This window comes from Eptesicus fuscus, chromosome 7 (assembly GCF_027574615.1).
Source record: "Eptesicus fuscus isolate TK198812 chromosome 7, DD_ASM_mEF_20220401, whole genome shotgun sequence".
Lineage (NCBI taxonomy): Eukaryota > Metazoa > Chordata > Mammalia > Chiroptera > Vespertilionidae > Eptesicus > Eptesicus fuscus.
Window position 1 is genome coordinate 60,088,911 of NC_072479.1, and position 23,269 is coordinate 60,112,179.

Genomic DNA, 23,269 nt, shown 5'->3' on the forward strand with positions numbered 1-23,269 from the left:
GCTTCCCCAAGTAATAGGAGCTGTGCAAGACTGGTACATCCTCCTGCATCCACAGAGCCATAGGTCCTTGCTGCCCAGCTCTGCCAGATCTTCTATTTGACAGACAGATATCAGCCCTAGCTGGTTTGGCTCAGTGGATAGAGCATTGGTCCTCAGACTGAAGGGTCCTGGGTTGGATTCCGATCAAGGGCACATACCTTGGTTGCAAGCTCAATCCCTAGCCCTGGTTGGGGTGTGTCTCTCACATCAATGTTTCTGTCTCTCCCTTTCCCTTCCATTCTCTCTCTAAAAAAAATAAATCAATGAAAAAATATCCCCTGGTGAGGATTAAAAAGAGAGAGGAGAGACAGATATCTGAACTTTTAAGGAGTCATTTTCTGATTTTTTAAGCTTTTGTTCAAATTTGTTAAAAAAAATAACAGTGAGCCCAACAAAACACAGCATGTTTAATATATCTTCTGAAAGCCTTGAAGGCTTACTGTAAAGCAGGTGAATTTTTAAGTGCAAAGGGGTCACTTTTGAGAGGTTTTGAGCTGAGACAAGATCTGATTTGTGTTTTAATAAGATCACTAAATCACATGTGCTTAAAATTGAGATCTGAGACGTGTTAAGCTCCAGAGCCACTTCTCCCTGACAAGCTGTAAGTCCCTCCAGGCAGGGCCTTGACCCATTCATGTGTGCTCCTACAACACACTCAACAGACCCAAGCCATCTGTCTATCCTCTCCATCCCGTGCAGCAGACCCAAGGACCCGGGTAGCTATCTTCTCCTCTTTGTAACTGTGTCTACTCTCTCTCCTGGTTGACGTTCTGTTTACTTCAGGCTTGGTTGCTAAGAGGAAAATCAGCTCCCAAGGGTCTATTGCAAATCACTGGAGAAACAGAAAGGAAGTCAAAATACTTTGCCCCATGGTTACCAGGGTATAGAATTCACTTGTTAATTCTGGCACCAGATACTAACTGGATGTAGTCTAAGGCCTTTAGAATTGGGCTCTTATTCTTCATTGGGAGGCTTTGCAAAACTCAACCCTTCTTTTGACTTTCTGCACTGCTTCCTCCAATTTGGAGGAAGGCTTTAACTTCAGGAAGGTGAGCCTTTTCAAACAATACCTCTAGGCAGAGACCTCAGGAAGTTAACTTGCATATCTTGATCATGTGACCTTGGGCACGTGACAACCTCTCACCTTTTTAAAATTTCTAAAATGCTAATCACAACACATTCCTCTTAAAGGTTGTGATATTAAAATGAGATGAAGTCTGTAAAGTGAGTGGTACATAGGTCGGCCGTTTGATTTAGCACCACTCAACAATGGTCCCCTATGGACATTTCCTCACAAAGTTTCAGGAGAATATTTCTGTAGTTCACTATTCAGGTTTTTTTTGGTGTTTTTTTTAGTATTTGCTCTAGCACACACTTGGCCATCCCAAAAGTAACTGAGTGAAAACTGGCCGTGAAGGGGGCCCCACTCTAACATATATACACTTTCAGAAAATGGTGCTATGGACCTTGGGTTCCTGGGAAGCGGTAACCTTTCAGAACCCCCATGGCACTGTCACATCCTCCCTGGCTGCCTTGTTCCAAAAGGTTCATTTAAACCACGGCCGAACTAAAATTTTAGTCGTTACCAAAATTCTCTCTTCTCTACAGCCGGAGGTGAGGAGTCGGTTAGTTTTAGATGGAGCACCGATTGGCTTCAAAGATACCGCCTCCTTTTACGGGAAAGCCTATCATCGTTTCTCTACCTATGAGCGGCGGCTCTAAGAGCCTATGAGTTTCGCTTTATGAAAGGAACCCGCCCACTCCTTGTGTCGTCACTCTGTCTCCCGTAAAGTAGAATGTGGACTGACGCTTCCTTGTAACGAGCCTGGAGGCGGGTGTTTACGTTGAAACCTGACAGAGGCCCGACCTTAAAGGGGAGGGGACAGAGTGGGGACAGGGGCCCTTTAAAACAAGGCGCGCTGGTGCCTGCCCCTTTAAGGGCGGGGCGTCCGGACGTCTGAATCTGGACCTCAGATTACCTACCCCGAGTTTCCGTCGCAGGCTGCGAGGAAAGGCTCCTCGGCTGGGTCCGGGTGCTTGGCGGCGGCGGCTTTATCCCCGCCGGTCCTCCCCGGGCCCGGAGACCACCCCGCCCCAGTCATGCTGAGCAGAGTATGGAAGCAGCTGACTACGAAGTGCTATCCGTGCGAGAGCAGCTGTTCCACGAGAGGGTCCGCGAATGTATTGTGAGTGTGGGACCCGGGTGGGAAGGTTAGGACCAAAGGGTGTCGCGGGAGAGGGAGCGGTTGGGGTCGGAGTACAACCACCTGGGCTCAGAGCGCCCTCAGACCCCGTGCGCACCAGGGACGAGCAACGAAAGGCCCCGGCCCAGACTGAAGGACCGGTGCCCCAGCTGGTGAACCACTAGGTCGGATCCTCTGGGTAGCTGCGACATAAACAAAGCCCATCGGTTTCCGTTCCCCCCTTCTCTACGCCCCTCCCCCGCCCAGCACCGTAGTTCTGGGCGTGGGTCCCCATGTGTCTGAGAGTTTGGTAAGTCTGCCCGTCTTAGACCCAGAGGGATGGATTTGATTAGGGGAGGGCTTGTTTGCATTGACCTCCTAACTGATGTTTGTTGAAGGGGGACTTTGGTGGGACTCCCACTTTGGAAGAAGGGACTCCTGCTGGTGTGGATTCTACTGGGTAGAGATGGAGAAAAACTAAGCCTCCATCCTTTCCCCCCTCCCCCTCCGTCCCCTTATTGGTGTTTGTTAGGAACCCTGCAAGTGGAGGATCCTAGCTAGCTATCCAAACATTTAGGGATTTCCCCTGTGAGTGGTTCCCCTCAGTGCTCTAGAGAGCACCTGGCTGCCTTCCTCCCTCGCTCAGTGCCACCTAGAAGAGCATCAGCTGAACCCACCACAGCAATGGACTCCTCACTTCTGGGCGGGGTGGGGGGGGACACTCGGAGGCGCTAAGGAAGTAAAATCTTCCTCAGGCCTGCTTTGAACTCTCATCTCTCTCCTTTCTCCTGAGTCTTCTTCCTCTGAGCTCCCCAGGGTAGCCCTCTCTTCCATGTACTAAATGGAAAGGAAAAGAGAAAGGTTTGAAAGAATAGAAATGTTAGTGAGTGGCCTATCATTCATTTTTTCTCAGGCTGGGCTCTGGTCTGCCCTGGGCAGCCTCAGATTGGAGGAGGGATAAAGTGAGCCACTACTTAACTGAGTCTGTCCTTATTTATGAGTACTGAAAGGTAGGAAGTTTATTAGTCCATGTGTAGAATGCCATATCTGCTCTCAGAAATCCTTCCTTATGTGTCCCTTAGCGGATAGTCCCACATGGTGGGGTTGGGCATATGTTGAGGCTCGTCCAGGCCTTGAGACAGTGTATGGCCAGCGGCCCACATTCTTAGAGAACCGGGAGGGATGAGACCTTGGACAGAGAAGCAGCCTCTTGGATGTCTCCCCCATCCTTTAGTCCCATTAGCTGAGGAATCAGTGCTGGGCAAGGGCAGCCTGAAGGCTTCTGGTAGCTCCTCCATCTGGCACCAATTCTGCTCTAGAGAATGACCTAGCCTCTGCTGGAACTGCGTGTAACTCCAGCATGACCTTTTGAGCCCTCCCACCTTCCTAGCTATTACTTGCGCAAGCCCAGGGTGGAGCACTAGGCTGTAAAAATTCTGCGGTTCCAATCTGAGTGGCTCATTCTACTCAGCTTTCCTAATGTCAAAGGCTACAACTTTGTCCTAGACCCCTGGCTCTCCTGGGGTCTCTATGACTTTGTTCCTCTTTGTATGGATAGCTGTATGCAGATTTCCTGTGGTGTCAGCTCCTCTTGGGGACTGGAGAACCCACAAGACTGATTCTGCCTTCTTGGACTACTTCAAATACAATAATGTCTCTTCTCAAGACTCCCTGTTTATGGAGCCAAACTGAGCAGTAGCTTTTCCCCTGAACAATAGCAGCTAACTTGGGGTAGGGTAGGGATATATGCATGTGCAGAGTAACCTGGTTAAGTCCTGTCTTAACTATCAGTTGGAGGTCCAGTCGCCCAGAGGCATGGGACAGGCCTTGAGACGCCTGGCCCTAGAGTTGGGAAGTCACTTGAGGTAGGGAGCAGGGATTGACTGCCTATAAAGAGGCTGATGCTGACTCTAGAAACTGTAGATATTGGGCTCCAACTAAGTCTTACTCTTAGGGGGAGAGGATTAAATGAGGCTCTGGTTTGGCCTAGAGCATACCTGATCTTTCAGGGCTCCCGATTGATTTTTAAGAGAGAGAGAGACAGACAGCAATTTGTTCCACTTATATATTTTTAAATACATTTTTATTGATATCAGAGAAGAAGGGAAATGGAGAGATAGAAACATCAATGATGAGAGAGAATCACTGATCAGCTACCTCCTACACACCCCCTACTGGGGATTGAGCCTGCAACCCAGGCACATGCCCTTGACTGGAATTGAATCTAGGCCCCTTCAGACCGCAGGCCGACCCTCTATCCACTGAGCCAAACCTTGGGCTGTCTGCTTCTTCTTTTTTTTTTTTTAAAATATATTTTATTGATTTTTCACAGAGAGGAAGGGAGAGGGATAGAGAGCTAGAAACATCGATGAGAGAGAAACACTGACCAGCTGCCTCCTGCACAGCCCCCACCGGGGATGTGCCCGCAACCAAGATACATGCCCTTGACCGGAATCGAACCTGGGACTTTTCAGTCCGCAGGCCGACGCTCTATCCACTGAGCCAAACCGGTTTCGGCATCTGCTGCTTCTTAAAGGCTCCTGTGGCCTTGACTGGAAGGAAGTACCAGGGAGAAAGTATGCAGCCTTGTTTTGGGGAAGTGACCCCATGGAATGAACAGAAAGGCCTTTGGGGCTATGGAATGTTCTAAGACTTAGAGTTTCTCATCCCAGTTCATACTCTGCCATAGATCTCAACACTTCTGTTTGCGACACTCTACATCCTCTGCCACATCACCCTGACCCACTTCAAGAAGCCTGCTGAGTTCACTACAGGTACCTGTGACTTTCCTCCCTTCTGCTCGTCCTCTGCTAGTGTTCCTGTTGCCATGGAGCCAGCCTCAGGAGAATGGGTCTATGGTACCTGCTGGGAAAGGAGAGGTGGCTGTTCTGGTGCCTTTGCCTCTTCTGCCTCCCTGCCTCCACAGGCAGGGACAGTGTGGTATAGTGGAAAGTCTAGATAGAAGTGTCCACAACCAATAAAGCCACTGGGCAAGTCCTATAACTTTTCTGGCCCTCAGTTTTATCCTTTCCAAAATGGGCCTAGCAGTCTCTACCCAGTCCATTGTTATTATGTGGACCAAAGAGATGGTTAATATAAAAGTCCTCTTTAAACCTAAAATGGGCAACTGAAAGGTGAATGTTATCATGGGCACAAGCTCTGTCACCTCCTCTCCTAGTGCTCCCACACCCGGGACCAGAGACCTGCGTGACTGCTGGGACCCCAGGACCTGGTGATGGTGGCCTTTCTCTTCCCAATCTGTGCTCAGATTGGAGCTTTCCTTCCCGTAGGCATTGTGTGACAGGGAGCGGGCAGGGGGGGGGGGGCAGAGGGGCAGTCCACACACTTGCCTCAGCCTGTTCAGATTATCCTGTCCTGGCCCTAGCCTTTCTTCCCCTCCATGAGCCCCCCACCCAAGAAGGCAGCTACTCCTCAGTGTAATTCTCTTGGGGACTTTCTCTGAATCTCGCTCCCCCCCGCCCCCCGACACACACACACACACTCCTTGCATTTCTCTTTGCTGCACCCAGCCACTGATGTAACCAACCTCACAGACCAGTTGTTTATCATATTTTGAGCTTACAAAGAGGAACCTGTGATGGGGAAGGAGGGAAGTGAGAGAGTTTCTAGCTTGTTCTCTCTCCACCTGGGGCCACTGCTACCTTGGCCAGCGAACAGGTTGTGGGGTTCATAGCATGAGCTCTTCCAGAGCCTCCTGTCCAGCTCTGCCTCTGTGGGCGCAGGCCCTTCTTTCAGGGGGCAGGGACGGGGAAGGAAGGCATGCTGCAACACAGATGGTTCCCTGAGCTGCCCACTGATCTTCTGCTTCTTCCCCATGCCTCTGTCTTTTGTAGTGGATGATGAAGATGCCACAGTCAACAAGATTGCGTAAGTGTCGCTGCCTGAGCGCCTGGCACCAGTTGCCTTTAGAAGCTGAAATCTAGTGAGGCCCTGGAGCTGGCGGAGAGAGTGGGGTGTCACAAAATAAAGAGAGAGTTTCTGCTTCCACCCTACTTCTGGCTTCTTCCGGCTTTACCCCACCCTGGGGACGCGTGGAAAAGCTGCTCTTCCTGTCTCCCTGGTTAGGCCAGGAGCTCCTGGGATCCTCAAGGCCGGAAACTGTCAGCTGGGGCTTGAGTCACCAGAAATGACTTCAGCTTGGCTTCACCTCCCAGCATCCATTGGGAAGGGAGTAGGGTAGGATGCAGATTAATGAAAACAGCAGGGGATGGGAAAGGTAGAACCCCTGAAGGGGAGGTGTGCGTGAATCTTATTCACTAGTAAGTATAGAGAAAGATACAGTGATGGCTCCTCTGGGCCAACAGATTATAAGAAGGCAACCATACCCCCTTGATGGACCAAATAAATAAAAGTGTCCCTTCTTTTCAACTAATGCAGCCCAGCACACAGGCCTTGGCTATGAAGTTGGGTTTTAGCTCCCTTTTCTCCCTTTGTCCTAGAGCTTCATTCAGGGCATAGCCATATGGGGTGACCCTGCTCTTATGTGGGCTGAAGAGGCAAGCTTAGAAATTCACATCTCTGATTAGAGAAGCCAGGCCTCTTAGGTTGGCATTATGCCTGGTGCACCCTACGGGCATGTGTGGGAGGATCACATTCCTGAGGACAGTCTGAGCAAGTGACATGGCAGATGACCAGGCTCCCATAAATGCCTGAGATGTACCCATCCCATGTGCCAAGGCTTCCCTGAAGGTAAGGACTAGGGCTGGGGGGCAGTGAGTGGAGCCCCAGCTGATGGCTCCTTCCCTGGTCTGTCACTGCTCGTTGGTTCCAGGAGAAACTACAGGTGCCTGCAGGGATGAATGGGGCTTCTTGGACTCAGTGAAGTGTCTGAGCTGAGCAAGGACACTATCTCTTCTCTACCCAGGCTCGAGCTCTGCACCTTTACCCTGGCGGTTTCCCTGGGTGCCGTACTGCTCCTGCCCTTCTCCATCATCAGCAATGAGGTGTTGCTGTCACTGCCTCGGAACTACTACATCCAGTGGCTCAACGGCTCCCTCATCCATGGTGCGTGGCTCCTGGTTACAGCTTGGGAGGGCGATAGGGAGCAGAAAGTGTCAGGCAGATACAGACAGCCTGGTACTCATTAGTCATAATCACCCCATCCCCAGCTTCCCGATCACACGATCAGTCCCCAGTGGGTTGGGCCACCCTTTTCTGACCACCTCTGCCTTTCCTTTTTTGCTCTAGGCCTCTGGAACCTCGTTTTTCTCTTCTCCAACCTGTCCCTCATCTTCCTCATGCCCTTTGCATACTTCTTCACTGAGTCTGAGGGCTTCGCTGGCTCCAGAAAGGTGAGTGAGGGATGTATCTATCAATCCAGGCGGGAAACAGAATTTCACTTAGATGTTTCAACTAAAGAGATTTTAATGAAGAAACTATTTATAGAGGTATAGTTAGAATTGAGGAGATCAACAAGGAGTTTGAGGTGCTAGTAACATCAGGAAGTCCTTACCACCATAGGCTTGCAGGAGCAGAGAGAAAAAATAGCTTTTGGAACCCAGTTGAAGCTGGGGAGGTGCAACCACCAGCAGAGGAGCTGTTGGTTCTTTCCATTGGGCAAGCTGAACAGGAAAACCAAGGGCAAAGAGCTTGTGTGATGCAGACCTCAGGAGTCAGCCTCCCAGGGCAAAACAAGGATGGGGAAAGGACCCGAGGAGGGAGGTTACAAAGGAAAAATATCAAGATGGGAATGGATATTCCGGTTGTGGGGTAGGAGGACAGAGTGATTTAGCAGAATAAGAGGGAAATGCTTTCCCCTTTCTCCTGAATCCAGTCCTCTGGCTCCCCTAGCCAGGCTGCCATTCCCAATGTTTCCTTCCTTCCCCACACTGCCCCGACGTTGTTGGCATTTCTCTCCATCCACACCTATTGCCTTCTTCCATAGGGTGTCCTGGGCCGAGTCTACGAGACAGTGGTAATGTTGATGCTCCTCACTCTGCTGGTGCTGGGCATGGTGTGGGTGGCGTCAGCCATTGTGGACAACAACAAGACCAGCAGGGAGTCACTCTATGGTGAGAGGGCCAGCTTCCTTCCCACCCTCCAGGCTGAGTGGTTCTTCAGTTGGCAGATGTTCCCCTTCCTGAATTAACTGTTTCCCTCTGAGGTGGAGAAGATTGAGATCATCTAAACCGTTAGACTGGCCCTAACTGGTTTGGCTCAGTGGATAGAGCATCGATTGGCCTGCGGACTGAAGGGGTCCCAGGTTCGATTCCAATTGTGGGCACATGCCCGGGGTTGCAGGCTCGATCTCCCAATAGGGGGCGTGCAAGAGGCAACCAGTCAATGATTCTTTCCCATCATTGATGTTTCTATCTCTCTCTCCCTCTCCTCTTACGAATTCAATAAAAAAATATATTTTAAATAAATACATACATACATAAATGCATAAATAATCCGTTAGACTAAAGTTTTGAAATGATGGACTTCAGGCCAAATCCAACCTGCAGAAATGTTCCATTGGGCCCATGCAATGATTTAAAAACATACGAGTCAGTTGCTATATATATGTTAAAGTTGGGAGGTTTCACATTAATATCCAGATCTCTGGCTTTGCTTGACAAGGTTGAGGATCTGGCCACACTACTCCTTGGTGACTAGGGGAGTATAACAGTTGTGCCCTTTAGGTAGGGCTTAGGATCTCCAGTTTGCTATAGTCCCTGCCACTCCCTCTTCTATGGCACAGGCCAGCTTTCCTAATTTGCATTACTTGCCTAACCTCTTTAAGTTTTGTATTGTCTCTGAGGCCTGTTGTTCCAATAAGCAGGAAAGAGATGAGCTGACTGTACTCCTTTTTTTTACCCTTAGACTTCTGGGAGTACTACCTCCCCTACCTCTATTCCTGCATTTCCTTCCTTGGCGTCCTGCTGCTCCTGGGTGAGTGTTTAGGGTCTGGGAGATAATGGGTAAGGTCCTTGGATCGGAGCCACAAGGGTGGAAGGAGAGGGAATGGAGGGGTGGTTAGGGGGAATGATGGAGAGAAGGGTCTGTCAGATGACTGGCTTCTGTCTCCACAGTGTGTACTCCGCTAGGTCTCGCACGCATGTTCTCGGTTACTGGGAAGCTGCTGGTCAAGCCGCGGGTATGTAGTTCTCCTTGCCTTTTGATCCTGTGAGGTGAGCTTCCTGCCAAGCTGGAGCCAAAAAACAAAGCAACCCTATGATTGTGTGGTACACACCTTGCAGAGGGCCACTGCCTTTGTTGGCTCCTATATCCTCCACCCCCATCACCTGGAGCTGGTTACCAGACATACAAAGCAGAACGCAAGGCAGTCAGGAGGGATGGATAAGTTGCTGACCCCAGGGTAGTGAATGAGGGGTAGAGGAAGGAATGGGACGATAAAGCCCTGGGATGAACAGGGTGCTCCTGGGGCCCTTGGGATCTGGGAGCCCCTGACTATTAGACCCTCCCTTTCCCCTGCTCCCAGGTGCTAGAAGACCTGGAGGAGCAGCTGTACTGCTCAGCCTTTGAAGAAGCAGCTTTGACCCGCAGGATTTGCAGTGAGTTGCAATTCTTCCCGGGTGGGATGATAGGCTTGGCTTGGGCAGAGGCAGCACCACCTTCTCTGCCCTCAGATCCCACCTCCTGCTGGTTGCCTTTGGACATGGAGCTGCTGCACAGACAGGTGCTGGCTCTGCAGACACAGAGGGTCCTACTGGGTATGTGAATTAGTAGGGATGGAATACCTGGCTTTCCGAAAGAATAGCCTCTTGTTCCGAGCCCGTGCTAACCGCTTCCCATCCTTGCACAGAGAAGCGATGGAAGGCTTCAGCCTGGCAGCGGAACCTGGGTTATCCCCTGGCCATGCTGTGCTTGCTGTTATTGACGGTGAGTATACCATCCTTGATGGGGGTGGCGAGTAGTAAGCCCTTGAGTACTTTATGCCTTCTGAGGGAAGTGGGAGGAGATTCAGGGACCTGGTTATCTTCAATCATACTAGTTACCTCTTACTGAGTGTGTACTTTGTGTCCTGCCCTGTGTTGAGCACATCAATCCAAATTTTGTAAATGAAGAAACAGAGAAGTTAAGGAGTTTACCCAAGGCCTCACAGGGCCACTGAGTAGTTACCCAGGTTTGCTGTGGGTGAAAATAAGGGTTGAAATTCAGTCTGTCCCCCAACTTGCCACAACCTGGACTTGGGAATAAGTCTTATCAATCTGGGGGAAGAATCCATTTTTCTATTTAGCTTTTTTGCAATTCTTCCACCTGGAGAGGGTATCTATACTAATAAAAGGGTAATATGCTAATTAGACCGGACATCTTCCTGACGTCTTTCTGGACAAAGCCACGGTGGGGGGGGGGGCTGAGGCAGAGGCAGTTAGGGGCGATCAGGCCAGCAGGGGGGAGCAGTTAAGGGGCAATCAGGCCGGCAGGCAGAGGTGGTTAGGGGTGATCAGGCAGGCAGGCAGGCAGGCAGGCAAGCGGTTAGGAGCCAGCAGTCCCGGATTTCGACACTGCTGGTCAGACATCCCCCAAGGGATCCTGGATTGGATAGGGTGCAGGCCAGGCTGAGGGGACACCCCCCGCCCCGTACCGTGCATGAATTTCGTGCACCGGGCCTCTAGTATCTTACAATACCCTCATAGTGCTCTGTTACTAGCATCAGCCTTGAGGAGGTCCCATACAGTGCTTGGAAACTGAAAATGTTGGAGCAGAGTATCTGCTTTTTAATTTATTTTTTTTAAATATATTTTTATTAATTTCAGAGAGGAAGGAAGAGGGAGAGAGAGATAGAAACATCAATGATGAGAGATAATCATTGATCAGCTGCCTCCTGCATGCCCCTACTGGGGATCGAGCCTGCACCCTGGGCATGTGCCCTTGACCAGAATCAAACCCAGGACCCTTGAGTCCACAGGCCGACACTATATCCACTGAGCCAAACCAGCTAGGGCTGCTTTTTTTTTTTTTTTTTTTAATAAAATTTGTTTTATTGATTGATTTGGGAGGGGGTGGAGGGAGGGGACAGAGAAAGAGAAACATCAATTTGTTGTTCTACTTACTTATGCATTCATTATTGGTTTATTCTTGTGTGTGCAATGACCGGGGATTGAACCCACAACCTTAGCGTATCAAGATGACGCTCTAACCAACTGAGCACCCGGCCAGGGCAGAGTGTCTGCTCTTAACATGTAACTCTGGATACTGCTGTGGGCGGGGGTATGGATGAGAATCTGTTACCTTGCCTCACACAGGGCCTATCCGTGCTCATTGTGGCCATCCACATTCTGGAGCTGCTCATCGATGAGGCTGCCATGCCCCGGGGCATGCAGGTACTGGGCTGCCCTCCCACTATATCTTTTGGGGAGGACCTAAGAAAAGCTGGGGTGAGGGGGAAGAAACTGAGGCCAGAGGGAAGGCTGGGTGCTGGGTGGTGCTGATTGTGGAGAGTGCTCCACTGTGATACTACTTCATTCCTCAGGGTGCCTCCCTGGGCCAGGTCTCCTTCTCCAAGCTGGGCTCCTTTGGTGCTGTCATTCAGGTTGTACTCATCTTGTATCCTTCTGGAAACCCACTATTTCTTCTGTCTTCTGAATTTCTCCTTTGGGGCTCTGGGCAGACTTGTAGTAGGACTGATGGGAAGGGGGCAAGTAAGTCTTCACCGACCTGAGGTTCAGAAATAAAGAAAAGACTTGATTTTGAAAGGAGGGCTGGGGGAAAGGGGCGTATTCCCTTTGAGATGAGGCATTAATCCTTGGGAGCTGGCCAGTTCTTCCCTAACTCCAGTGGCAGTTATCTGATGGTGTCCTCGATCGTGGGATTCTACAGTTCTCCACTCTTCCGGGGCCTGCGGCCCAGATGGCATGACACAGCCATGACACAGGTAGTTGGGTAGGAGTAGAGGATGTATCCCGGAAACATGCATGGGGACTAGATCCTGGTAGCTCTGCTACCTCATCTCCCCTTTCCTTACTCCTATTCAGATAATCGGGAACTGTGTCTGTCTCCTGGTCCTAAGCTCAGCACTTCCTGTCTTCTCTCGAACCCTGGGTAAGTAGCAAAAGGAGACAAGGGGCCCTAACCGGTTTGGCTCAGTGGATAGAGCATCGGCCTGCGGACTCAAGGGTCTAGGTTCGATTCCAGTCAAGGGCATGTACCTTGGTTGCAGGCACATCCCCAGTGGGGGGTGGGCAGGAGGCAGCTGATTGATGTTTCTCTCTCATCAATGTTTCTAACTCTCTCTCTCCCTCTCCCTTCCTCTCTGTAAAAAGTCAATTAAAAAAAAAAAAAAGAGATAAGGGAATTGGCTTCTTTTTAGTACCTACTGGTGCTAAGCAGACACTTTATGTACATATTCTCCCTAAATCCCACAACAAACTTATGATAAAGTATAATGCCCATGATACAGATCAAGAAACAGGTTCTGTGAAATGCTTGTGCTGAGTTTCAGAGTAGTGTTGCTTCAAAGCTCATACTTTTCCATTACATCACATAGCCTTCCCCATTTACTTCTGTTTTTTTGATTGAAAAGTACCACTTTTCCCTAAATCTTCCTTTGGGCTGGATCATCTAATAAACATTCTCATTTTATTTCTTCTTTTATTATTGATTTTAGAGAGAGAGAGAAACATCAATTTGTTGTTCCCCTTATTTGTGCATTCATTGGTTTATTCTTGTATGTTCCCTTACTGGGATTGAACCACAATCTTGGCATATTGGGACAACACTCTAACTAACTGAGCTCCCGGTCAGGGCTAAATATTTTTATTTTAAGGATGAAATACAGAGAAGCTAATTAATTTGCCCAATTTTATAGCTAGTTTGAGGCAAGGCCAAGTCAGGCTAGAACCCTTGTCTCCTTAATCCCAGCCCAGTGCTTTTTGCACACACCAGGGCATCAAATAATACACTCAGTCCTTCTCCTATCTTTAGAACTATGATCTAGAATTACCTGGTAGAAATTTTTTTAAAATGTAACTAGTTCACTCCAGGGTAGTATGAGAGTTGCATAGGTAATCCCTCGCCACTACATCATTTTCTATATATCATACATGATTTAAACTAGTTCTATTTGAACATACTCTCTTGAGCATGCCTGTGCCCCCTTTTCTCAGGTGTGTACTTTTGCTTTCTTTCTCCTAAGCTCCAAGGGTCCCCAAGAGATTTGCAACCAGGAGAGCAGTGGGCAGCAGCAGCTTATCCCAGGCTAACCCCCTGAACCTGTCTCTAAGAACTCTGCTTTGGCCTCTGTAACTTCCTTTCCTGAGTCCACGCAGCCCAGCGTGACTCACTTCTGTTACTTTGACGTCCTTTCCCAAGTCTAGGCAGCCCAGCCTAGGCTCCCTCCTGTTGCTGTGATCTTGTCTCTTCTATTTTAAGTCTTTCCTGTTTTTCACTGTCCCCAGCTTTTTATATATCTATTATATAATTATGTTTTGTTTTACCTTATTTATTGAATTTATTGGGGTGACATTAGTTAATCAGATTATATAGGTTTCAGATGTATGATTCTGTAACACATCTGTATATTGTATTGTGTGTTCACTATCCCAAGTCAAATCTCCTTCCATTACCATTTATTCCCCCATACCCTCTTCTACCTCCCCCAACCCCTGCCTGTTCCCAGCTTTAATAAATGTACTCTCAAAATCAAAAATCAAAAAAATAAATTAGTTCTATTTGGTTCTTAAGTCCATACTCTTTCCCCTGTAGCATTTATACTTAAACCATGAGGATTTAGTAGTATACTAGGCTTGTAGGTCCATCAATTAGTTCCTTTCGGTTGAAGTTAAGTGGAGGAGGGCCCCAGAAATCTTATTTGTTATGATATTTTATTAAAGGCTCAGCAAGGGTTAAAATACTCGTGGCACATATAGTGAGTGCTTTATGTGTGTTATTTAATTCTTATAGTCCCATTATTTCCTCTGCTTTATAGTTGAGGAAATTGAGGCACAGATGTTTAAGGAATTTGCCCCAAATCACACAATTAGTTGAGGTGGATTTGGGATATGAACCATAGCAGTCTGATCAGAGTCAGAGCTCTTAGCCTCCACACAGCTCTACCTATTAAAAAAAATACTAGTGACTAGCTTATAAGTTCCTGACCCAGCAACAACTGGTGGGCCCAGGTAGCTCCTTGGGATACCTGGAGCCAGAGGGGACCCCATCAGAGAACATGCCAAACTCTGGCAAGGAAGTTGGAGCAAGCTTAGCTGCTGACTCTTTATAGCCCTGAACTCCTCTGAGACAGAGCTTGGGATGTAGGAATAATTAATACTAGGAGAGGCCAGGGTTAATATCCAAAATATATAAGGAACTCATACAACTTAACAAAAGGAAGACAAACAATCCAATTAAAAAATAGGCAAAGGACATACAGATGGCCAAGAGACATGAAAAAATGCTCAAAGTCACTAATTATCCTGAAAGCTGCAAATCAAAATGACAATGAGGTACCATTTCACACCTGTCAGAATGGCTACCATCAACAAACCAACAAATGACAAGTGCTGGTGAGGATGTGGAGAAAAAGGAACCCTAGTACACTGCTGGTGGGAATGCAGACTGGTGCAACCATTATGGAAAACAGTATGGAGTTTCCTCAAAAAATTAAATATGGAACCACCATTTGACCCAGTGATCCATTACTTCTAGGAATATATCCTAAGAAACCTGAAGCACCAATCAGAAAGAATGTGTGCACCCCTCTGTTCATAGCAGCACAATTTACAATAGCTAAGATCTGGAAACAGCCAAAGTGCCCATCAGTAGATGAGTGGATAAAAAAGCTGTGGTACATTTATACCATGGAATACTATGTAGCAGTAAAATAGAAGAATCTCTCACCCTTTGAGACAGGATGGAGGAACCGGAGAGTATCATGCTAAGTGAAATGTCAGAGAAAGACAAGTTTCACATGACCACACTCATATGTGGAATCTAAGTAACAAAATGAACTGGACCCAGGGACATGGAAGCATGGAACAGAGTGCAGAATCCCAGAGGGAAGGCGGGGGAGGGTGGGTGGGACCTTGAATGCATAACCCATGGACATAGATAAAAGGGTGCTGAGGGCCTGAGGCGGGGAGGAAGGGGATGGGGGTGGGCTGGAGGGGGTAAATGGGGGGAATAGGGGGCATATGTAATACTATCAACAATAAAGAATTCTTTTTTAAAATAAAAATAATTACAAAATAAAATCCCTCCCCCCTCAAATAATAGGAGAGGCCAACTTATCAGTTGCAGTGTTGAAATGTGGCCACCAGGAGGCAGCAGAAAGCTGGGCTCTGAGCCAGGGAGGGGCTGGGATGCCCACCTTCCATCCTGGTCTTTGTACTTCAGGACTCACTCGCTTTGACCTGCTGGGTGATTTTGGACGCTTCAACTGGCTGGGCAATTTTTACATCGTGTTCCTCTACAATGCAACCTTTGCGGGCCTCACCACTCTCTGTCTGGTGAAGACCTTCACCGCAGCTGTTCGGGCAGAGCTGATCCGGGCTTTTGGTAAGAGGGAGTGGGAGTCACAGGCTGGTGGGGTGGAGCCCTCTGGAGCAGTGGTCTTTCCAGCAGGGGAGATGGCAGGCTTTCTGCTTTACTTGTAACCTGCTTCGTCCATCCATTTTGTGGTTTGGTTGTCTTATCCCAGAGGTCTGTACATATGTCCTACTTTTGACTGCCTGCCTTCCCTCTTTTCCAGGACTGGACAGACTGCCATTGCCTGTCTCTGGTTTCCCCAGGGCATCTAGGAAGACCCAACACCAGTGACCTCCAGTTGGGGGTGAGAGGGAAAAAACTGGACACTGCCATCTGCTACCCAGTCCTGAAGCAACACCAGGAGTGGGTGATCCTTAGGACCTGGAATCTGAGAGGGGTGGGTGGCAGAGGGGAGCTGAGCCATCTGCACTGTTGCATAATCTGAGCCAGAGTTTGGGACCAGGCCCCCTTGTTTTTCTAGATTTAACTGTGGACCTTAGCATGGGGTAGGGCTGGGTGACCTGGGTCTGGCTCCTGGTCCCAAATCCGTTAACACATCAATCTGCCTCACTGCTATTCCAGGCCATGCCTGTAGCCATGTTTACATGATTTGATGTGCAATAGGGTTGGGTGGGGACAGGGGAGGGACTGAGCAGGGGCAGACGTGGGGGGCAGATTGTCTCCCTTTGCCTCTGGTCTAGAAGAACCTAAGCACTGTGTTATCCTGGGGGGACTTCGGACCACCAGAGAGATGAGGGTGTGGGAAAGAAAAGGCCACAACCATCAGCAATAAAGTTGATCCCAAGGTTTGCTTTGGTTTTTTTTAAAAGGCTCTCTCTGTGTTTATTTGAATAGCCTTGCTCTCCTCCCAAGTCCTGAGTCTATCAACTCAGAAAAACAGAATGGTCCTGTCCACCATCCTTTCCCTTCCCCTCCATCTGCATTCTTAGTGTTCTTTGAGGACTTGGGTCTGGTGTTAGGCCACACAATTAGGCAGTTGGAAGCTCCTCTCCCTTAGCCTTGTCTAAAGTTGACTGGTCCCCTGACTCTCCTTATACTCATGACCTTGTTTCTGTGCTTTGGTTATTGGGGGAAGGTAGGCATGGGTGTAGGAATAGGATAAGACCCCCTTGTATACACACACACACACACACACACACACACTCAGTCCTGTCCTCCCGATTTGACTATTGGATGTGGAGTAAAAGAAATGGCTAGCTAACAAAGGTTTGTGATCTACCTCAGAGAAGAACCCAACTCCATCTTTTCAGAGGCTATCAGTGCCTTTAAGTACTATGCAAGCCCCCTGCTATGTTGGGGCTAGGGACAAAGTTTCTGCTCAGGGTTATGTATATGTTGCATAGTACAACATTTAGGGGCACCATTCACCTCATAGTCAATGTATAGTTATTATGACTATTTTCTTGCAAATATGGCAGGTGTATTGAGGAAGGGGTGCTTTTTTTCTAATGTACACAAAGGTGCTATAAGTGCTAGCTATGGAGCTGCATGAGGGGTGAATATGGAATACAAAAACACCCCCCCCCAAAAAAAAAAAAAACCTCACAAAAAACAGTGTAGGTGCCATGCCATGAATATTTGCTGAGCACTCTACTATAGGCCAGGCACTTAACCATGGGGTTACATGAAAAGTAAGTTTGTGCTTAATTGCTTTGTCTACTAGGGGTGACATAATTCTAACACTGATCCACAATAAATGGCAGTTAATTACTGGTTTTCAAGGAAATAGAGGTGGTCAGTGTCAAGACATCAGAGAAGGCTTCTTAGAGAAAGTGATTTCTAAAGGGTAGTAGATTGGTGGGTGAAGTGTAGCAGGCTCAAAGCCTCTGAGATAAACCTGAGTGACTGTCTGGAAGCAGAGCCCCGGGGGGCTGGGGCGGGGGGTTCCAGAGAGCAAGAAGGCTAGAGAGATGGCTAGATGAAAGGTGAAAGGAAACCAGTTAGAGAATTCAAGTAGCCACTGCCTTCCAGCAACTTCCAATTGACAAGTTACTCATTTAAAAAGAAGTTGGGTGTCTAGCAAGGGGGCCAAATTTTGAAGTCCTAAACTAGACTATAACTTGAAGCTCTGTTGCTGATTCTAGGGAAAACTCCCAACAGAAGAGATGGAAATGGCAGAGGTTTTGGGAAGACCACGGACAGACAAGGGAGGCTCAGGTTGTATGCCCAAAGAGCATGGTTGACTTTGGGCAGGAACTGGAACCAGTATTTCTGGATAGTAGCAGAGGACATGGCCTGCCAGGGTAGGCTTTGGGAGAGCAAAGATCCAATGCAAATATCAGAGGAGGATGGTTTGGTACCAAGCACAGACTGGGAGGTAGAAGGATGCTTAACCAGACAGCCAAGGACTGTAAAGCTGCTAGGGTTTCCTAGGCAAGTAACTACCTGGTTTCCAGGATGGGACACACCTTAATCTCAAACTGGACCAGTGGTGACTGGCTAGAGACCCCGCCCTGGTGGTAGTGGGCGGGCCGGTCCTGGGCGGGGGGCGGGGTCAGGGGGCCACTTAAGGCGGAGCCCGGGCATTGTGGCAGCGCCGGAGCCTGGCGACAGAGCCAGGCTGAGCTGGCAGTCACCCACGACCCCACTTCCCTGCTATGATGGCCCGTCTGTAGCAGGTTACAGAACCCCTGGGGGCATGTAGGCAGAGCTAGCGGCAGCCAGGTGCGTAGAGCCACAAGAGCTCTAGGGCACTCTGGGGCAGTTCTGCCTGCTGCGCTCTCTGGTGCCGGGGAATGCCCAACTGCCAGGCGAGCTGGTAAGAATAAGAACGTTCCCTTTTGGCCCGAGTCCGCTGCATCCATGGCGCTGCTGGCCAGTCTGGTGCTCCTGTGCTGCTTGGCACTTCTGACGCTGCCAGCCCAGAGCTGCGGGCCGGGCCGGGGGCCGGTTGGCCGGCGCCGCTACGTGCGCAAGCAGCTTGTGCCGCTGCTCTACAAGCAATTTGTGCCCAGCGTGCCCGAACGGACCCTGGGCGCCAGTGGGCCAGCCGAAGGTAGGGTTGCCAGGGGCTCCGAGCGCTTCCGGGACCTGGTGCCCAACTACAATCCTGACATCATCTTCAAAGATGAAGAGAACAGTGGCGCAGACCGCCTGATGACCGAGGTAAGGCGGGCCTCTCCTCACCTGCGCCAGGGCACTGCCAACTTCTCTACTTTCTATTGCAGCCCCGGTGAGTGAACTGGGCTTCATCTCTAGAGACCTTAATCTCAAAGAACTTCCTCCACCCCACTCCTCCCCAAAATAAAAGTTCTGCTGGCTAGACTGAGTGGTCAGGAGAGATCCGAACTGGGAGAGACTTGGATGGGGAGAGGAAGGAGGGACTAGTGAGAGTGAAGCTGGGAGAGACTTCGAAGGCGAGGGCGGGGAAAGGGGGATGGCGGCAGGCGAGACGGGAAATGGCTGAGGCGTGGACCGGGGGTCAGCTACCGAGCCAGGCAGGAAGGGCTGGGGTGAGCTGGGGGCCAGGAGCTGGCTAGGCAGTAGACAGAAAGCTATGCCCTTAGCCTGGCTTCTGACCTGATTTTGGAAAATCTCTGTGAGCCAAGAAGACTGAAGGAGGCTGAGAAAAGGTGGCCAAGAGTCAGGTCACCGGGCCATGTACCTGAAGGAGGGGCTGGGTAGGAATTGTCTCTGGTATAGGGGAGGCATCCTAGAACTGGGGCAAGGTTATTCCAGTCTAAACGCCTGTCCTGAGGTGAAAAGCAGTACTCAATCAGAAGAACAGAGGGACCCACCTGAGAATCAAAGGGTTCCTGTGTCCCTCAAGCCCAGTTTATTTCAGGGGCTTTTGTTGGAATTTAAAACATAAAATAAATTCAACTACCACGTATTGAGCATCTGGGGCAGATCAGAACTTAACCAACCTAGGGTGAGGTGAGTAATGCTTTGGGAGAGAAGGACCCCCTTTGGCCAATGATCTCAAATGTTGGAACTGGAAGGAAATTTGGAGGTCACATTCTTCCACCATCACCCCTCCTCCCATTTTACAGTGAGAGCTAGGCCCCAGGAGGAAAAGTGATTTAATCAAAGTCTTAAAACTAATTAGTGACATGGCTGGGACTAGAATTCAGGACTCCTGATTCTAAGCCCTATACACTTTCCATTACACCACCTAATTGTGTATGGAGTGGGGAGGTGGGGGGAGAGGGAGGGGTACGGATTTCCTCTGATTAATTGCAATAGTTTTCCAGGTTACTTTGTTAGGAAAACCTGTCTAGGGGAGAAAGAATCCCTTCTTTCACCCAGAGATTGGGAAGGGTCACTCCTTTCCTTCTTGGTCATGGAATGCTTCCTCTGGCTGCCACCTGCAGCAGAGTGGGCAGAATAAGGGACAGACCCAGGAGGGGCTCTGACAGGCTTGGGAACCCTTTGGGTCCTGCTTATCTCCCACACCCTGGCTGCAAAAGGCCTCCATTGAGTTGGTTCTGCACTGGGCTGCTGCCCCCGCAGGTCAAGGCCTCGGGCCGCCTTAAGGGACAAAACGACAAAAAGTTGGAAGGAGTTACCACTTTTTCTGTCTTTCCCCTCCCCTCCTCTCCAACCCTGCGGAGGTGTAGAAGACTCAGCAAGAAGGGCAGGGGGAAAGTGTCCCTCTGGCAGTTAGGAGAAAACCAAGTCCAAGGTGAGACGTCGGAGAGAAGAAGAAAAAGAAGCTGTCCTCTCTGCGCCTCCTCCCGCCGGGTCCGCGCTATGGTGCGCGCCAAGGTCTCCGGCTCCCAGAATGGAGCGGCCAAGATAACCGTGGTCTCACTCCCCCGGGTGCAGGCTTCCAGCCGCTGCTGCTTTTCCTTCTCTCCGCTCCCACCCTGCAGGGGGCCCCCCAGATCCACACAAGGGCGGCTCCGGCTATTCTCAGGTGCTACTCCCACGCCTCTCCGGCCAGAGATGGAGAGATGGCAGCTTTCAGCGCTGGCAGAGCCTGAGCTGGAACCCGGAGGTCTGGCCGCGCTGGGGGAGGGGACTGGCCGGCCGGAGCAGGGATAGGGGGCGCGGCTTTCTGCCCTTTCCTCTCCCTGAGCCGGGGTGGCTGAAAAGCGCCTTTGTGGATGGAGCTGCTGAGTCCGCTTCTCCCGGCGGGTCCCCGGCCTCGGCCCGGGATTCTCGCTTGGTTAAGTCATCCCGGAGAATGGCCATTGTACTTCGTGCAGCCCCCGCCACCCCAGCCCTTTTTCCAGCAGCCTTGATCCCGCACGGCTCCGCTAGGGCACCTCTGTGGGGGGCAGCCGCACTCTGAAGGGGTTAATGCTAGGGGCCGAAAGGAGGAGGAGGAAGGAAGGAAGGAAGCGATGCCCGGTGCCAGGGAAGGCAACGAAACAAAAGATGAATCAGGCGGAGGGAGGGCAGCCCGGGCGTGCGGTGGGGGCCAGCAAACAGAAGCTCCTCTCGGGGAGCCGGGCTGTTCAACCCCACCCTGACCAAGCTTCCACCCGCCCTCTAAACCTTGCTTTCTCCCAGGTTGAGCTGAAGTCCCAGAATGAGTTGGGGTGAGGAGCCAACATTAAAAATAGGGAAAGAGCTAGATATAGGCGCCTCCTGTCTCAAACTCAGACGTGACCCCACAGTTCTCCCAACGATGCTTTGAAAAGGGAGTGCAGACAGGCGACTACACCTATGCAGAGTCTCACTTGCCCAGGGCACCCGAAAGCTGAGAGGGAATGGAGCAGCGGGGATTGGAAGCAGAAGAATCTGCCCTCCCGTTCAGGTCGCTTTGGCCCCCACGGTGGTGGTAGTGGTCATGCGGAGGCTGACTCCTTTCTTCCCGACAGCGATGTAAGGAGCGAGTGAACGCGCTGGCCATTGCTGTGATGAACATGTGGCCAGGAGTGCGCCTGCGGGTGACTGAGGGCTGGGATGAGGACGGCCACCATGCTCAGGACTCACTGCACTACGAAGGCCGGGCCTTGGACATCACCACGTCCGACCGCGACCGCAATAAGTATGGGCTGCTGGCGCGCCTGGCCGTGGAAGCCGGCTTCGACTGGGTGTACTACGAGTCCCGCAACCACGTCCACGTGTCGGTCAAAGCCGGTACAGTAGGGGGTGGGTGGTGAGTTCCTCCCAAAGGGAAACTGAGGCTGCACAGCCCTGTTGCGAGTCTAGGGGAGACCAAGGTGGCTGTTCGTGTTATAAGCCACCCTTCCATTGCTGCCCAGGTTGAGGCCAGACCCCTGGGAAACTGCAGTTGTCCTGGGGCCGCTGAGGTCTGCGCGGGGCTTGACCCACATCTTTAAGAACCTGTTCTAACATTCTGGAACCACTGGACTTCATCTAATCCTCTCCACGCTTGTTCCCTGCAGATAACTCACTGGCGGTCCGGGCCGGCGGCTGTTTTCCGGGAAATGCCACTGTGCGCCTGCGGAGTGGCGAGCGGAAGGGGCTGCGGGAACTGCACCGCGGGGACTGGGTGCTGGCGGCAGACTCCGCCGGCCGGGTGGTGCCCACGCCGGTGCTGCTCTTCTTGGACCGGGACTTGCAGCGCCGCGCCTCTTTCGTGGCTGTGGAGACCGAGAGGCCCCCTCGCAAGCTGTTGCTCACGCCCTGGCACCTGGTGTTCGCCGCTCGAGGGCCCGCGCCCGCGCCAGGCGACTTTGCCCCGGTGTTCGCGCGCCGGCTGCGCGCAGGGGACTCGGTGCTGGCGCCCGGCGGGGACGCGCTGCGGCCGGCGCGCGTGGCCCGTGTGGCTCGAGAGGAAGCCGTGGGCGTGTTCGCGCCGCTCACGGCGCATGGGACGCTGCTGGTCAACGACGTCCTAGCCTCGTGCTATGCGGTTCTGGAGAGTCACCAGTGGGCACACCGCGCCTTTGCTCCTTTGCGCCTGCTGCACGCGCTGGGGGCGCTGCTCCCCGGAGGGGCGGTGCAGCCGACAGGCATGCACTGGTACTCCAGGTTCCTCTATTGGTTGGCGGAGGAGCTGCTGGGCTGAGCGTTCTGGACTTAGGGACCTCGAGGCGCCCGCCGGAACCGGGGCGTGGGGGCTGAGATCTAGGGAGGTGGGCAGCGAATGATGTTGATTGGGCGGGAGGGAGGGAGGAAAAGGGAGGAAAATGGAGGCGATGCGGGACTGCCCGGTTTAGGGGCAACCTCCTACTGAAGAGGTGCTCCCAGGTCCTAGGTAGGTGGGTTGATAGTGGGTACTCCTTGACAAAGACTCTTTCGCCTCTTCTTCCCCAGTGCCCCAGTCCCACCCGATAATTTTATTTTCTATTTATAAATCATAATATAATGATGTGCTTGCCCAGCCTGGCAAGATGGAGGGGCTGGGGCACAGACACGGGCGTTAACACTGTCTCACACAGCCAGTCAGTCTGACGTCTGACATTTTCCTGCAGGTGGGCTAATAAAGGGAAAGTTTCCGGGAGATTATTGGAAAATATCTCTACTTCGAGGGTGATGCACCTCCAGAGCGGGGAGAAAGAGGACACACCCAGAATCAATACCTTTCATCCCTCCTTCCCAGTAGGTCTTCCAGTCCTGCTTCCTCCTGGGGGTGGGGGGTGTCCTAATCGATTATCAAGAGACCAAAAAAGTTGTGCCGTTCTCTAGGCTGTTTGTTCCTTCTCCCACCCAGAGAGGACAGCATTCTGCCAGTAAGG

General features: G+C 50.9%; 2 protein-coding genes across 5 annotated transcripts; both read left to right on the forward strand.

Annotated features, from left to right (window-relative positions):
* Positions 1-1,993: 1,993 nt before the first annotated feature.
* On the forward strand, positions 1,994-16,494 carry LMBR1L (limb development membrane protein 1 like). 4 transcript variants are annotated; one of them, XM_054719109.1, is made up of 18 exons: positions 1,995-2,225; positions 4,912-4,996; positions 5,401-5,508; positions 6,077-6,110; positions 7,108-7,247; positions 7,431-7,534; positions 8,128-8,254; positions 9,048-9,116; positions 9,257-9,321; positions 9,667-9,739; positions 9,815-9,898; positions 9,991-10,067; positions 11,435-11,512; positions 11,662-11,735; positions 11,973-12,063; positions 12,164-12,230; positions 15,522-15,683; positions 15,877-16,494. In XM_054719109.1, the coding sequence occupies exons 1-18, from the start codon at positions 2,154-2,156 to the stop codon at positions 15,942-15,944; spliced, it is 1,578 nt and encodes a 525-aa protein (XP_054575084.1). In that variant the 5' UTR covers positions 1,995-2,153; the 3' UTR covers positions 15,945-16,494. The 4 variants fall into 4 exon arrangements, with proteins under 4 accessions (XP_028000100.1, XP_028000102.1, XP_054575084.1 ...); XM_028144299.2 differs by having other exon boundaries at positions 1,994-2,225; positions 5,401-5,454; positions 9,667-9,898; XM_008140637.3 differs by lacking the exon at positions 5,401-5,508 and having other exon boundaries at positions 1,996-2,225; positions 15,877-16,493.
* A 1,829-nt stretch (positions 16,495-18,323) lies between these two features.
* DHH (desert hedgehog signaling molecule) lies at positions 18,324-22,637 on the forward strand. Its single transcript, XM_008140636.2, has 3 exons — positions 18,324-18,779; positions 21,443-21,704; positions 21,974-22,637. Exons 1-3 carry the CDS (start codon positions 18,477-18,479, stop codon positions 22,597-22,599), a joined length of 1,191 nt encoding a protein of 396 aa, XP_008138858.1. The 5' UTR covers positions 18,324-18,476; the 3' UTR covers positions 22,600-22,637.
* Positions 22,638-23,269: the final 632 nt, after the last annotated feature.

Excerpts from the sequence above, each read along its gene's own strand:
- LMBR1L (XM_028144299.2), top strand. The coding sequence starts at position 2,154 with ATGGAAGCAGCTGACTACGAAGTGCTATCCGTGCGAGAGCAGCTGTTC. Across the intron at positions 6,111-7,107 it reads GCCACAGTCAACAAGATTGC|GCTCGAGCTCTGCACCTTTA; the intron begins GTAAGTGTCGCT and ends TTCTCTACCCAG. Across the intron at positions 10,068-11,434 it reads TGTGCTTGCTGTTATTGACG|GGCCTATCCGTGCTCATTGT; the intron begins GTGAGTATACCA and ends TGCCTCACACAG.
- DHH (XM_008140636.2), top strand. The coding sequence starts at position 18,477 with ATGGCGCTGCTGGCCAGTCTGGTGCTCCTGTGCTGCTTGGCACTTCTG. Across the intron at positions 18,780-21,442 it reads CAGACCGCCTGATGACCGAG|CGATGTAAGGAGCGAGTGAA; the intron begins GTAAGGCGGGCC and ends TCTTCCCGACAG. Across the intron at positions 21,705-21,973 it reads CCACGTGTCGGTCAAAGCCG|ATAACTCACTGGCGGTCCGG; the intron begins GTACAGTAGGGG and ends TGTTCCCTGCAG.